This window comes from Dermacentor albipictus, chromosome 1 (assembly GCF_038994185.2).
Source record: "Dermacentor albipictus isolate Rhodes 1998 colony chromosome 1, USDA_Dalb.pri_finalv2, whole genome shotgun sequence".
In the NCBI taxonomy this organism is placed as follows: Eukaryota; Metazoa; Arthropoda; class Arachnida; order Ixodida; family Ixodidae; genus Dermacentor; species Dermacentor albipictus.
Window position 1 is genome coordinate 337,894,469 of NC_091821.1, and position 13,824 is coordinate 337,908,292.

The 13,824-nt window shown below is 42.1% G+C and overlaps 1 protein-coding gene across 6 annotated transcripts in view; it reads right to left on the bottom strand.

The window, feature by feature from the left end:
* Positions 1-13,824, bottom strand: part of Alh (coiled coil domain containing protein Alhambra) — a 53,983-nt gene that overhangs the window by 14,305 nt on the left and 25,854 nt on the right. For 4 of the 6 annotated variants that reach the window (XM_065428474.2, XM_065428363.1, XM_065428531.1 and 1 more), the window contains exons 10-14: positions 13,098-13,271; positions 8,994-9,032; positions 5,482-5,564; positions 3,806-3,880; positions 1,356-1,470 (exon numbers count right to left, since the gene is read on the bottom strand). In XM_065428474.2, coding sequence (XP_065284546.1) covers positions 1,356-1,470; positions 3,806-3,880; positions 5,482-5,564; positions 8,994-9,032; positions 13,098-13,271 — 486 coding nt within the window. The remainder of the gene's footprint in view (positions 1-1,355; positions 1,471-3,805; positions 3,881-5,481; positions 5,565-8,993; positions 9,033-13,097; positions 13,272-13,824) is intronic. The other 2 variants (XM_065428591.1, XM_065428650.1) reach the window with 2 other exon arrangements.

Below are 13,824 nucleotides of genomic sequence, written 5' to 3' on the forward strand. Positions count from 1 at the left end.
GGAAGGCTTTGAGGTGGAAGAAGTATAGGCCTGCCAAACAATATGCCTTACTGTACGAGGGACTATGGCATCCTCCAATTCAAGGCGCGCAGCAGTTTCTGGCCGAGCATGGCCTGATTTCATTGATGTTTGATGTTTAATGGCGCAAGGGCCAGGTATGGCCAAAGAGCACCATGCTAGTGTTACAGAGTTCGTCCTGGTCTGATGGTTTCTGTGAATTTAATGTGACGTGGCTGTAAAGGGGCCTAAAAGAGTAGGAGTAGGAGCATGGCCTGTAAGACTGCCAGCATAGTGTGGGATTCTACTTAAAGGGACTGACCACCGACTCTTAAAGACCTAGTTTTTTGTGGCGCAACACAATACTCACTCTCGGTAGTGTTTACACCTGTGGCGGTTACTTCTAAAAGTGCGTGGATATTTAGTAAGCAGAGTTTTTCAACCTGAGCAGTCTCTAAAAGAAGTAAGAGTCCTTCCTGCAGCAACACTGAGAAGTGACAGTGGTGTCGATAGCCCGGCTTGCAAATTGTGAAAGCCACCCATCGTTCTGCTTTCACTGGAGTGAATGTAACTAGTTATTTACCTACATTTTGACCTTTTCAACCACTTTTCAAAATAAAAAGCTAGTACAGTAGTGCGCATTGTTGTGCAGACCTTTCTTATATTTGTACCACGTTGTTCCCCAAGTACATGCCTATGTTATGTCTGGCTGGCCCCTGTTGTCGTTGTTCTGTCAATAGATGAGCCAAGCCAACTTATAGAAAATTAAGGCGAAGGCAGCGCAACTTTTCTACTCACTACAAATGAAGGCCTGTCTGCACATTGTAAGTTAGAAAAAAACTTATAACAGAAAAAAGTGTACTGCATTTCAATACTAATAAAATGACCAGGAACCGCATACACTAGTAGAAGGTGATGTGATAGGCCTTATGCACCTTCAGGTTTTTGCCGCGTGGGTGCCAAAGGTAATTTTTCGCTACTTTTAGTGAAGAATTGAAAATATAAATCCAGGTTCAATGAGAAAAACATGGCTCATTTTAGCCACTAGTACGATAGGCAATCTTTTTTCCATCAGTGGGGTCATCTTGATTCATGTTCTGAGCGACTGTCTGTTCCTTTAATAAGCAAACCAATCGTTGCCACTATTTGAATTACAGAAGGAACTGTGGGGCCCTTTCAGCAGCGATTTTCTCTTTAAGCAAGTAGCCTCTTGGCATAAAAAATGCCACCAAATCTATAAAAGGGTATCCTAAACATCTGTACTAAATTAGTGTTTGCCTATAGTGCCGCTGTTTTGACCGACTACAGAATCGGCATTCTGACTGAGGCACAGGGTTGAGGGTGGTGTGCTCACTGACCTTGGTACAGCAGCCGATTCGGGCCAAGCAGGACTCCGAGACACGCTCATACGAGGTGGCCCGACTTGGCACGTCGAGGCCCAGCCTTCTGGGGGCAGCGTTGCAGATACCCGCCCTTTTGTGGAAAAAAAAAAAAGTTTTTTTTTTTTGAAAGGCAGAGAGAGAACACTGTTTGAAAATGGCATTGATATAACTTTTGCTCTGGGACATTACAAATATCATCTGTACTGATGGAGTACAATACCAATTCAAAGCAAGAAAAATTAAAACAGCAGCAATCTATTTGCTGCTGTGCACTTTATAGCAGCACGACAGGAAAGGAAAATTAAAATCAGGCAAAGAGAAATAATGCACGACAACCTTAACATGAAGCCAAACATCTACAAGGTTGCAACTATTTCACAGTGTTGAATTGATTCCCATTCATTCATTTCCTTATCAGGCGTGTTCAAAGAGCAAAATTTACAAAATCGATTTTATACTAATATATTAGAGAAAAAAGACCTTCAAATCGAATACACAATATTTTCTGATTTCTACATAAAGTGAGACAAAATTGCTGCAACACATGCACATTTCATTTATATACATATGTTGTGATGACAATAGTTACAGTCAATGCAACAAGTCTGTTCAACAATTGTAATGTTATCAAAAATATTTAGCGGCAAAAAGGTTAACAAATGACCCTGAAAGCGTTAATAGGCATATTTTGTGTATAATTATTTCAGTTTGCTTGAGAAATATTTTTTTGTGCGCAGCTGTAAATGCTAAAATTAGGAACAAGAGCAGGCATATGACAGGCAAATGAGTTGTGAGAATGCACTATGGCATGAAATGGCATGAAGTTTCAATGGGTACTGTGATTTGGCACTGAACTTGAAAGCACTAAGCAGTTAGAGATTTTTTGTACACATGTAGCACAAGTATAAGCTACCGTGACCAAAGGTGAACTGCCACAAATGTGGACTGCTAAAGGATGTTCTTGAACGTAGAATCTATACCTCTCCAAATTTTTTTTAAGGTAAAGTTACAAAATATTTAAAACACCAGAAAAAAATAAGCTGGAATTCTTATAGGCAGGATTGTGCAAATATAAATTTTTCTGGTTCAAAGCGGAGTCAAACTGAAGATTAATTACTGTCGAATAATAAAACAGTTGAGATTTGCATAAAATCTGGACATAAGAACCAGATGTTGTGAAATCATAGAAAAGTTGGTTCTCTGCTTGCAAAAAAGGGGACAGGTTCATTTCTGGAGTGAAATTATTTTCAAAGTGCCATTATTCCACTATTTGTCATGCAAAAATGCAAGCTCAACATTTCTTACAACTCCCAGCAGCACAGAAAATTTTTTTGCAGGCTCTTGCTAACTATTGTGCTTCAGTCTATCTAATACATTGTGCTGGTTGAGGCCACACAAGTGTTTCACGTTTGCTCGTCATCACAATGCTGTGGAGTGCGACCTTGACTGCATGACACCGGCAATTTAAGATGCGTTGCGCAAATTCAGCTTGATGCTTTCCATCTACGTGAGAGCTTAACCATTTCCACTCCACAAGTGCACAGACGAATTTGCTAGGCACGTTCACCTCTTTTGCTGTCCTCTGTCTAACTCACGCGCATGATCTGGGGCCTGATCACCGATGATGCATAAACTTCTTGTGACAGTTTGTTGTCTACCGTCATGCCTGCCTTGGCTGTCAGGACTAAACAGCCCTGTTTCACCCGGTGTCGGTCTTATTAGACATCAAAGTTGCGGTTTCATGCCGCGGGATCAAGTTATATGCGAGAGTTTAGACTTGAGGTGTTGCTTCACGGCAGCGCGAATTCCGCCTCGAAGTGTGGTTTCACGGCAGTGCGGCTCGCGCTGCCGTGAAACCATCTTTAGGGCGATGCTCTCTGCCATCAGCGCCGCCCAAGAGATAGGGAAACAGAGCTGCCGGCTGAAGATACAACGTGAACGATTCACACATCCGCGAATGGAGACTGTTTTTACAAAGATTTGGACGTTCTAAGCAATTTTTTTCCGGGGAGTTGTAATTGCGGTTGCAGTTTATACACAGAAAAATATGTACACCCAGCGACAGAAGTTTATGTACCACGGAATCTCTGAAAGCACTCAATTCCCGAGTAGCCAGTAAAACTGTATATGACAATGTTATTAGCATATGCTAGTCGAGGCCGGAAATGCAAATACCAGACTGTGTTGTGAGGTTGTGGAGATATTAAGCTTTTTTTCTCAGTTTTCTCAGATTTCATGGTCCGTAAGATTTTGTCAAATTCTGAATTTCGAGCCGAAGTGAACATCAAATAGCATAATATTCGGTAAAATATTCGAAAATTGCACAAGCCCACTTAGAAGTATGTTCCACTCTCAAACGACAGTGGCATTTCACTTTGTGCTGCTGCTGTCTTTTAGCAGCATGGTCAAACCGAAAATGTTCTCACCATTTTTGTCATCGTGGTCCTCGGGTGGCTGCAGCATCTTGCCTTGAATGTTGCTAGACTCTAAGGTGGCATCATCTGTGTAGTTAAGTCATAAACGATGGAACATGATATTAAAGAAGTTGTCAAATCAGTCCCCAGATGTTGAAGCTAGAAAATTTTGCTTGGGTACCATAACTCTACACAAAGCACATATTTTGCATGCTATGTCTTAAGAACATGGCGGCCGTGAGCCAAGTTGACGTCTTTCACGTCTGTGGTACTCTCGCATTTGTTGGCTAGGCGATTTCTTGGTTTTTCGATTGCTACTCTGCTGCTCCGAAGAGCTATTAATCAACTCGGCAACAAACTGCGACAATTCCCTCGCCCACACACAAATGAACAGCGCTGGTTAGGTTTAGCAACCTTCGGTCCCATTGGTTTGTTGCCGAGGCTCCTGTGAACATGTGAGCCAAATATTATTGCACGGCATCAGCAGGGAACTTATAATCTCTGTCACAAGAAGTGAAAAATCACTTGCAGTCTCATTTGCAATGTAGTCATGCAGCATCATCACAAGCATTTCGATCCACAACAGCTAATGGCTGATTTCGAGATTACGAGAGTATTTTCAGTACACGTATTAAAATTATTGCTCATTTGAGTTAAATAAATGAAAAACATGTCTCCAATCTCAGAAAGGCAGAAAAAAACAATCCATCTTTGCAATGCTGGTTTAAACATAGCAGTTGCTCAGTGCGCATCTGCTACGTTTTGCTCCGTCTGCTGCAGATGGCCTCTGAGGTAAAAAGCATAGCATAGGAGACAGAAAGCCTCCGATCGGTCCAATGACTGTGTCTAACTTCGCTTGTGCTTGAAGGATTCGAATGTCTTTTTGGGCAGGAGGTACGTGAGGCGACGTATTAATACTGATGCGATTCTGTGATTATTGAGAAGAGCGTTTCAGGGCCCCCTTTAGTCCCGACAGATGGCAAAAAGGAAAATTGATGCAAGGCACAGTAGTTACAACTTCATCCAGACTTTGATGAAAAAAAAAAAAAAAATGCAAGGCACCTCAATCTGCATTTTCTGTCATTGCTACATTGTAAGCATACAAGTAGACGTTACCTGAAGTGGTGTACAGAGGATGTCCTAGACATAAACACACAGGAAGTTTCAAAATTAGCACATCCAAGCGTCTTTGGGTACTGAAAGCCCAACGCCCTGCTTTCATTCTTTTGTACTCTTTTTTTGCATTCTTTTGTAAGCCCGATGGTTTGCATGTCCCTAATTTTGGGTGTGCAATACTTGATAGTCCCTAGTGTGTGTTCAGAGAAGGAGATGTATTGTCACACACACTAAGGCCATTGCTCATGAGAAAAGGCTAAAGTGGTTTGGCAAATAACAAAAGGTGCAAGAAGTACATTTAAAATAGGTCGAAATACTTCAAACTTGATGCCAAGAAAAAAAAAAAGAAAGGAAAATGAGACAGAAAGGAGGCCAACACAAGACCTTAAGGCCCGGGAATTCGGTGAAGGAGCACGCACGCACGCGCACACACACACACGCACGCACAAAAGAAAAGAGAGCAAACTGACACCAAATGTAGAATTCTGACACGGGAATCACAATCACACGAAGATGCCAGAAAGCATACAATCGGCCAATGCAGCTGCCCCATGGATATGGCTGGAAGTTACCTGACTCAAGGCGGGCAGGCTGCGTAAGCACGGAGTCGGCAGATGCAGGACGGCTGCCTTCTTCACCACCCAGGCTCAGCTCCCTGTGGAACACAAACACTTCGTAGTACACAATCACTGCTTACGTGTATGTTTTTTCGTTTACCAAAACTATTCTCGTGGCTGTATCCAGTATTTCAAAGAGGAGGCTAGGAAAACACAATTCTCATTAGGCTGAGTAGTAATGGCACCAGTGGCACCAATAACATTCACCATCAGCTGCAGCTACACAAAATTTTGCCACTGTATAATTTCTGTAAGATAACTGTTGGGCTGAGCCTTCCTATAAGGACCCTTCATGCAGAACGCTTCTGTTAAAGAAATGTTACGAGCTGGAAAGATTCCCCAAGGTCCCCTTGTGTGTAGCTTAAGTGGAGTCTAGCATTCTCACGAGGACACAGTTACCAATGACAAGTCACTAAAAGGCAATGCTAAATAATTTTAGACTGGTAAAACATTACTTCTCAACACTACACTATTATTTACTTCGTGGAAAATGGCTATTAATTAAAAAAATGAAGGCCGGACTACCTTTCTTAACATTTGCTTCTGAAATGTTAACTCCAGCACGCCAATGTGATGTCACGGATTTCAAAGTATTTTTATTGTACCTGGGCCATACGAGCAGTGGCTAAGTTCTTGGCACTTGATAGGCTGAGTTGTTGGTCTTTTTTATAATGCAATGCGGTCCCTCTTACTGAAACAGTTAATGGAGCTTGTGGAGCAACAGCCAACATCCATGGTATCATGAGAGCTGGTAGGGGAACTCCGGAGCGACATCACCAATCATCGTTCTATTTTGCATTCTTTTGGGCCTACCGATCCTCCTCTCACATTAAATTGCCCCTCACCAGGACCCCATCGCAAATTTTGGTTATACACTGGAAGTTCTAAAATGTCAACTACCGAAAGATCTCTTTTACTGAAAGAATTATTCAAAACGGTTTATTACTGGAGGAGACAGAAGAAATTCAATGGCCCATTACCGTAGTGCCAGGAGGCAGTAACGATTGCCAACAAATATACTCTCTCCCTCTGCCTCCAGTAGCATCTGCAAGCAGCATTCTTTTCCCGCCTTCTCCCATATCGGAGCTGAGGGAGTGGGTCAAGTTCACGTGATAATTCCCCCACCTGCCCTGCTCACACACACACTTTTTTTAACCCTCCTCTTTTTTTTTCTTTTTTGCTGAGTGGTGCAATTCTGGTGGCAGGTGTTGCATGTTCCGCGTTGGACAATTTTCCAAAGTAATGTGTCATGGTGAGTGACAATGCCAGGAGTGCTATTAGTGTCAAAGCGTTTCTGTGTGTTACCTTGATTCTCTGGGTGGGAGTGGCGCTTTCTCAAAAGGCAGGACACGCAGTGTTTCATATGAAATTGCAGCTCTTATTGCACTGTGCAGCACTGTAATACTATGCAGACACGACTGTCAGCGTGTGAAGTATGTATTGCGCTTGTCCATTTAAAATGGCCAAACTTGGTGAAGGGCCCTTTAAGAATGGCCTTTTTTTGGTACTGGTGGCAAAGGCCACCATTGGACACACCAGTGCTGCCATTATAATTGAGTTGAAAGTTGGATCAAGTTACATCACTTCATCGCTTCAAGAGCGCATGCAGCATGAAAAGGGCCATTTTCTCCTGCGATTTGGGAGGTTTACTTTGTATTAAATGTTCACAAACATTGCCTCTTGTTATGAAATGGTACTGACTACTGTGTTAGCAGCTTAAAAAGTTGTTCAGAGCCTTCTAAATGCTTTCTAATATGCTCATCGTGATATATATCCACCAAAGCAAGGATTTGCTCTTGTTCTATCAAATGCTAAGACAAACACTGGTATGCGCAAAAATAAACAGGTGGGAGCTTCGTAAAAAATTTGTGAAGTATATTTGACATGCTTTTTCACCAGCAGCAGAGGTTAAGGTGTTAACTAGTATATGGCAAAAACAGCAAATAAAGTTAAACAATATCTAGTGTACAAAATAAAAATGTGACTGTTCCCCACCTCACATCCAAGTTGCATGCTTTTTTTGTTTTCTTTAGGCATTTTCTAAGATAAAAGCAGAACATTACAGCAAGTCTTGTTATTTGTGCACTAGGGAGCATGTGAACGAGACCAAAGTAAATGACATGATATGCTCCTCATGCAAAAAAATTACTGAAAGGCGCTGATGCCGAAGCCCATGCATTGTACAGGCAATAGAACTTTACAAAGCTGCCACAGATGTTTAGCTGGCACTGATATTGCTGGTAAGTTAAGTAATGAAGACACTTGCACCATAAAATAATGCTGATAATAGAGACCTATTTTGTGGTGCACAGATAGCTAACAATAATGATCTGACTAAACCAAACAGGGCAATTCAAAAGGAAGTATACGTAAAGAGAAACATAGCAACAAATCCTGAACTACAGTAACATTGCTTTCTTGCTCAAACTAACTAAAGACAGAAAGTTTATGTGACATGTTGCGATGCCAGGTGCATGGCTGGCTGTATTTTGTTGTGTATCTTGCTTCACATATTCTACTGCTTCACACTTACGCATGCAACTCGTTTTGTACACATACACATATGCTTCCAATCTTGCCACTGAAATTTGCCACCCATTCTGCTTCTGTAAAAGCTACAGTGCTTTTTATTTCTGTGCTACTATGTATATCAAAATCTGGCCCACATTGGTAGGGATGAACACCCCATATTCTTGTACAGCATATAAAACGTTACAATCAATGCAAAAAGAAAAAAGGGCTCTTACGTAAAACTTTTGTAACTGACCAAATGTTTCGGCATGTGATCCAACTTCCCACATCATTCAGGCACTGGCAGAAGATGGCGCCACAGTATGTCGCCACACCCAATTACAGAAGTCTAATTTAATAAAACTACTTAATTTTTTCTCTTTGGTGTCCTTCTAAAGCACCCACAAACAAGCATGATAGAGTTTTACAATATAAAGGAAGTGTACAAGAGTGTTTGGCTTTTCTGGGAAATCGCATCATTATCACATTGATACATCATTCATGCTTTATTAGGCTGCCAGCAATGTTTCCACACTGACATTCACTCCATGCTAAGGCACCAACGATACCAGCATCACATTAGATTGATGCACTTTCTATGTGCATACGTGACACTGCCAGTGGACATTTCAGTAGCAACACATATGGCAAACGTAAACAAGTATGTGCGCTATTGCTTCGCAGTAATAATAAGAAATAAATTTTTTTTTTTAAATCCCTTACAGCACCCAAAGATGGCCACACGCGTGATGGCAATGAATTACTGCAAGGCAACGCACCACCAGCCAAAATATAGGAGCGGTACATTCACAATGTAACAAGCCCAGTCCTTGCACATAACAAAAGATCATCAAAACTTGACATGACTGCACTTGCTCATGTGCACATGATGCAATGTTGTGCAGTTTTGCTAGTGTCATGCAGGGCAAAAAAAAAATAAATAATAAAAAGCTCACCGGTAATATGTGTGGTCAATATCGCCACTTCCCATCACCCTAAGAAGCAAAACGAGACACAAAAAAAGCATAATAGAACACAACAACCAAGGGATAAAAAGAAACAAATAAATAAAATAAAGAATGGAAACCACAGAAAGCAATTATGTTTATAATACGTGCATAAGAAATTCACGATGCGGATGCACTTCTGATGTTGCACATACAAGTACATGACGCATGCACACTGTATGACACTGCTCTAAAACTGCCCAAAAAGAAACGGAAATTTGTGTCAATGCAGGGTGCAGAAGAAAGAAAGGCAACACATGCGTGATAGAAGATGCAAGTGAATGAATGACATGCAGCATGAGGCCTCAATGTCTCCATAGTATTGTGAACGCAGGACTACCAGCTGTGCCCTATTTACGAAGACTGCTGACAAAAAGGAGTAAACATATTTCATGCCGAGTGCCTAACCACTTAAAAAGTGCACTTGAGTTATAAGGTCTCATTTTTGCTTTTGGAACAGAAACCGGTATAAAACTCAAGAGCTGCAGAAACATGACTTATCTTTGAAATGCCCTAGTAGGACTTCACTCAAGAGCTGTAAAAACATGGCCTATCTTTGAAATGCCCTAGTAAGACTTTACTCCCTCTTGACTTCTCTCAAAATTTGTGACTCTCCCACACGGCAGAAGTGTCTTTTGCGTGATGGCAATGTGTTATTCTGAAGGAGTTGTTTTTCAATGTAGAAGGACACCCATCTAAATCACTTGTCTACTGAAGAAAGGCACAAAGTGCCCTCACATAGATGTCAATTAGTGCATTCATTGGAGCAATAGTTGAAAAAAAAAAAACACTGTCGTGCCAAAAGAACAATGCACTAGATAACTGGACAGCGTGAAATGCAAGAAAAAATGGCAGATTCACTATGAAACAAACCACAAAGGACAACACAGTCGCAGCAGCTGCCTGAACAGGTGTTTCAGAAACAATGTTTCTCCTGGAAGTTGAAATGAATTTTTGCAAACCCTTGAAGTGGCACCCTCATATCAGGACAGTGCCCTCATTCGTCAGTTAGCTGCTTCTTCTTTTACAAGCCACAATATTGAAGCGGTCTCTCACACATCTGGCTCTCAAGGATGCTCTCTGCAATCATGAATCTTTGAGATGAGCTGCTTATGCACCAAACAAATTACCAGTCTGCAAAATATACCTTCAAGGTGTGTTTTGTAGCAGCTGTAAACTTGTGCTACCATTTCTGTGGCAACTAAGTGTGCCAATCAAAACAAAGTGACTAGGTGGAGAACCAAGAACTTTTCTAAGATGAGTACTCTATACTAAACTCTTTAAGGACAAGAGACATAAATACCCCCAAAAATTATTGTTTTCCATCTAAATATGCAAAACACATTGAGAATAAGGACATATAAGCAAAAAATATATATATATTCACAGAATGTTTTTCAGCAATAAGAGGGAACATCAAGCAAAAAACTGGAAGGAGGCTCCACTCCATGGCACTAATGGCTTGCTTTGGAATTTGTACAGATGGGTCTCTTCATATGTGAACCAAAGGCGCACATTTCATTTTTTTTATATCACTTCTGTGACACTACTGCATCCCGAAATCTTGCATTAGCCTGTCTCATCTATCTCTGATTTCAAAAGAAAGCAAGTTGCGCACCGAACATTTTCCGCATCCTGTGTTCCTGTTCTAAACGAAGAAATGACACTTGCTGCCTGTCATTCAGTGTTGGCCCAATAGATTTATCAAGAAGCCTTATACTCAATACTGAAACTCAAAAAGGAAAAAAAAAATTCTGGTATGTTGCCTGTAGGCAACACCGCCCTTGAGGGTTGAAAAATTACTTGGGAGACCTTAGAACTTGGAAACACACCGAAAAGTGACTCAACAAAATAAAAATTGAAGAATTTCTTCCAGATGATGTTTTCCAACTGAAAATCAATGGTAAGCGCACAATGGCCCACCAAGTTTGGCAGCAGGAATGACAGTGAAAAATGCAGACTACCAAAGCCAACACAAGGGAGGATTTAGTAGCAAGCAGTCTTTTTTTGCTCCACTGCAAAGGAAACTTAACACTGACATTCATGATGACATTAGATTTTCAAAGCATATGTTTGTTTTTACTGCAAGATAAATCCAGTGGAATAAATTCGAAATATTCTGTCATTGGTGCCAAAACAGTTTGTTCTTTTTCTGGTCTACAAAGTCTTTCATGATAGCTACAGAAGAGATTCACCACATCCAGCAACAAAAGCATTCGCTCCTGCATTTCTTAAAAATAAACACAGGCACAATTACCCAGACAAAATAAACCAGCAGTCATTGTAGCAGTAACAAAGCTTCCAGCTTCGTTTAATGCAAAAGGATTGCAAAGGCCTCAGTCCTGCGTAAACAACATGCAAAATGATTTCATTGCTTCCAATGCACTGGAATAATTTCCGTGCATTTCCTATGCACAGAAAAAAAAAACAAAAAAAACATCTGGTGCAACATTTCCAAAATATGAACAGTTATAAGACAGTGCTTGCGTATGTTGTATGTGTGCCTTTGCTTTTAAGAAGCAATGTACCAACTAGCCTGGGAATGAGTTCCTTCAAAGGGATCCTGAACCACCCCTCGGGCTTGGTGAAACAACATAGTCGGTGGATAGCATACGCTGCTGTGAACATCTCTGCCAAATTCTGCAGTCGTAAGCAGCTAGTGGAGCTCGCAAGCGAAGTGCAAGATCACCTTTATTTGAAGCGCTTTCTTTTCAACAGAAGCCTGCTTCTCACTCTTTTCTGGGCGCTTTATTTCGTAATGTAGCAGATTCCAATATGCAGCTGCTATTCGCCTATAGCTGACATCAATCAAGAAGTGTGTTTGGATCAGTGCACTTCTACCTACTGTTACTGAGTATATTTATTGACACAGTTTAAATAAACAGGCTGAAGTAAGCAAAACTCTGCTTTTGAAATTTGATAAGAATTACGTACTTCCGGAAGAAGCCAACTATAGTTGACTCACACTCGGCCACGGCCAGCCACTCTTGTAGGAACTAAACTTTGGTCACCCAGCTTATTGGTGTCGTAGCCACCGGGTCTTGCTAATTTCGACTAGTTCTGAACGTTCAACTAGTTTCGAACCATGCAAATTTTAAAGTCAGACCACATACATGCTTGCCAGCGCTCGCTCACTCCCGGCCACTCCTGGTTAGACGCCTTGGCATACTTCACTTCATATTGAGTGCGATAGAGCTTCAAAATGTGCAAGTTGAATGTGGCTGCTATTTGTCGGTCAAGCTGGTGCGGGACAAAGCCAGTGTGCACAACGAAGCACGGTGAGACTGGAGCATATGAGTGTGAGCACGCACTCAAGCCCTGTTGTGCACAAAGCAAACACTGCGCATATGCACTTGCGTGTAGCTGCCGCGATGAGTTCACTGGCTGAGAGCATTGCGGCTTGCTGAGGACAACCGTGTTTGGCTACGTTTGGCGTGTCATAGGTGCCAAAATCTTAAGTAGCGGCGTCTACATGAACATTCAAAATAAAATTTTAACTGTGCGCCAGGGTGACATTCAGTAGGCAGAGCGTTGCAAGCATGCCCTACTCCACTGTAGCCTTCGCAGTGCAAGGCATTGAGGAATGAACAGGAGCACAGCGAACAGGATCATATGCGTCCTTTGATTGCCAATAACTCCACTTCTTTTGAATGCATTGAAGCACTTTTGGTGGCAAGTATTTCTGAAATAGTCAATCTAACTTCAAATGCATTTCTCGAATTGGATAACAGGTGATTCAGGGCCCCTTTAACCTGTAAAGCTGTGTTCATTTGAGGCAAGTGGCACATGGCTAAGGAAAGATGAAGCAAAGTTTGTGACAAAGCTGGGTGATCCCTTTAATAATTAACGGCTGGCTTCTTTTGCCCATCTTTCGACCTAACAAGCTGCTCAGCTTTTTTCGGCTCTGTTCTACAAGAGGTAAGGGCAACAGGACAATATTCAACAAACCAGGGAAATGGGAGGCACAATTCTTAACGATGGAAGTTAAGCTACAGGTGGGGAAGGTTGGATGGGGTGAGGGCGGCCGGTTTGCATTAGTGGTTGAGGACTCACGGAGGCAGGCCGTTGGTGGCTGCGCTGGCAGCCGCCGTTTGCGCAGACGGGGACAGCATGGGAGGCACCTTCTTGCGAAGCCTCGGGCCGCCTGATGCGCTGGCGCAGCGCTTGCCGCCACCCAGGCTGCCATTTTTGGGGGTCTCACGTTCCCCACTGCTTGATGGCGATGCCCTGCCATGCCACACCAGAGCCCTCTTTCGCATAGGTCCCCCTACCAACAGCTCACTCACTTGCACCTTGAGAAGTGGCAATCAAAAGCCTCACCCAGCTTCATACCCCCATCAAATCGGTGGACAAGTAGGTCCCACGTCATTTGCAGGTGTGCACACATTTACCTTTAGTGATAACGTCAAGATTGGAACAAGTTGTGTGTAAGCCCCTTTGGAAATGAAAACAGCAAACTCAGATGAAATGCAAGGACAGGGTGCACACAGCACAGATTCCAAAGGTTTATTTTGAAAGAGAGCACATTTATATGCGATAGGGTGCAATGTACTTGTTAGAAGTTGGTATTGTGTGCCTCCTGTCTGTTCTTTATCTGAGTTTTTTTTTTTAGTCCTTAAGATATTTTAGCAATATCCCTTACGCAAGATAAATTTGCCAGCAAATGCATTCGGCAAGCTAGCATCACTTGAAATGAGACACGCAGACATGACAGCAGTGACGAGTGGTATGTAAGAAATGTGTGGATCCCCATACCAATATCTCACTCACTCTCAGCCGA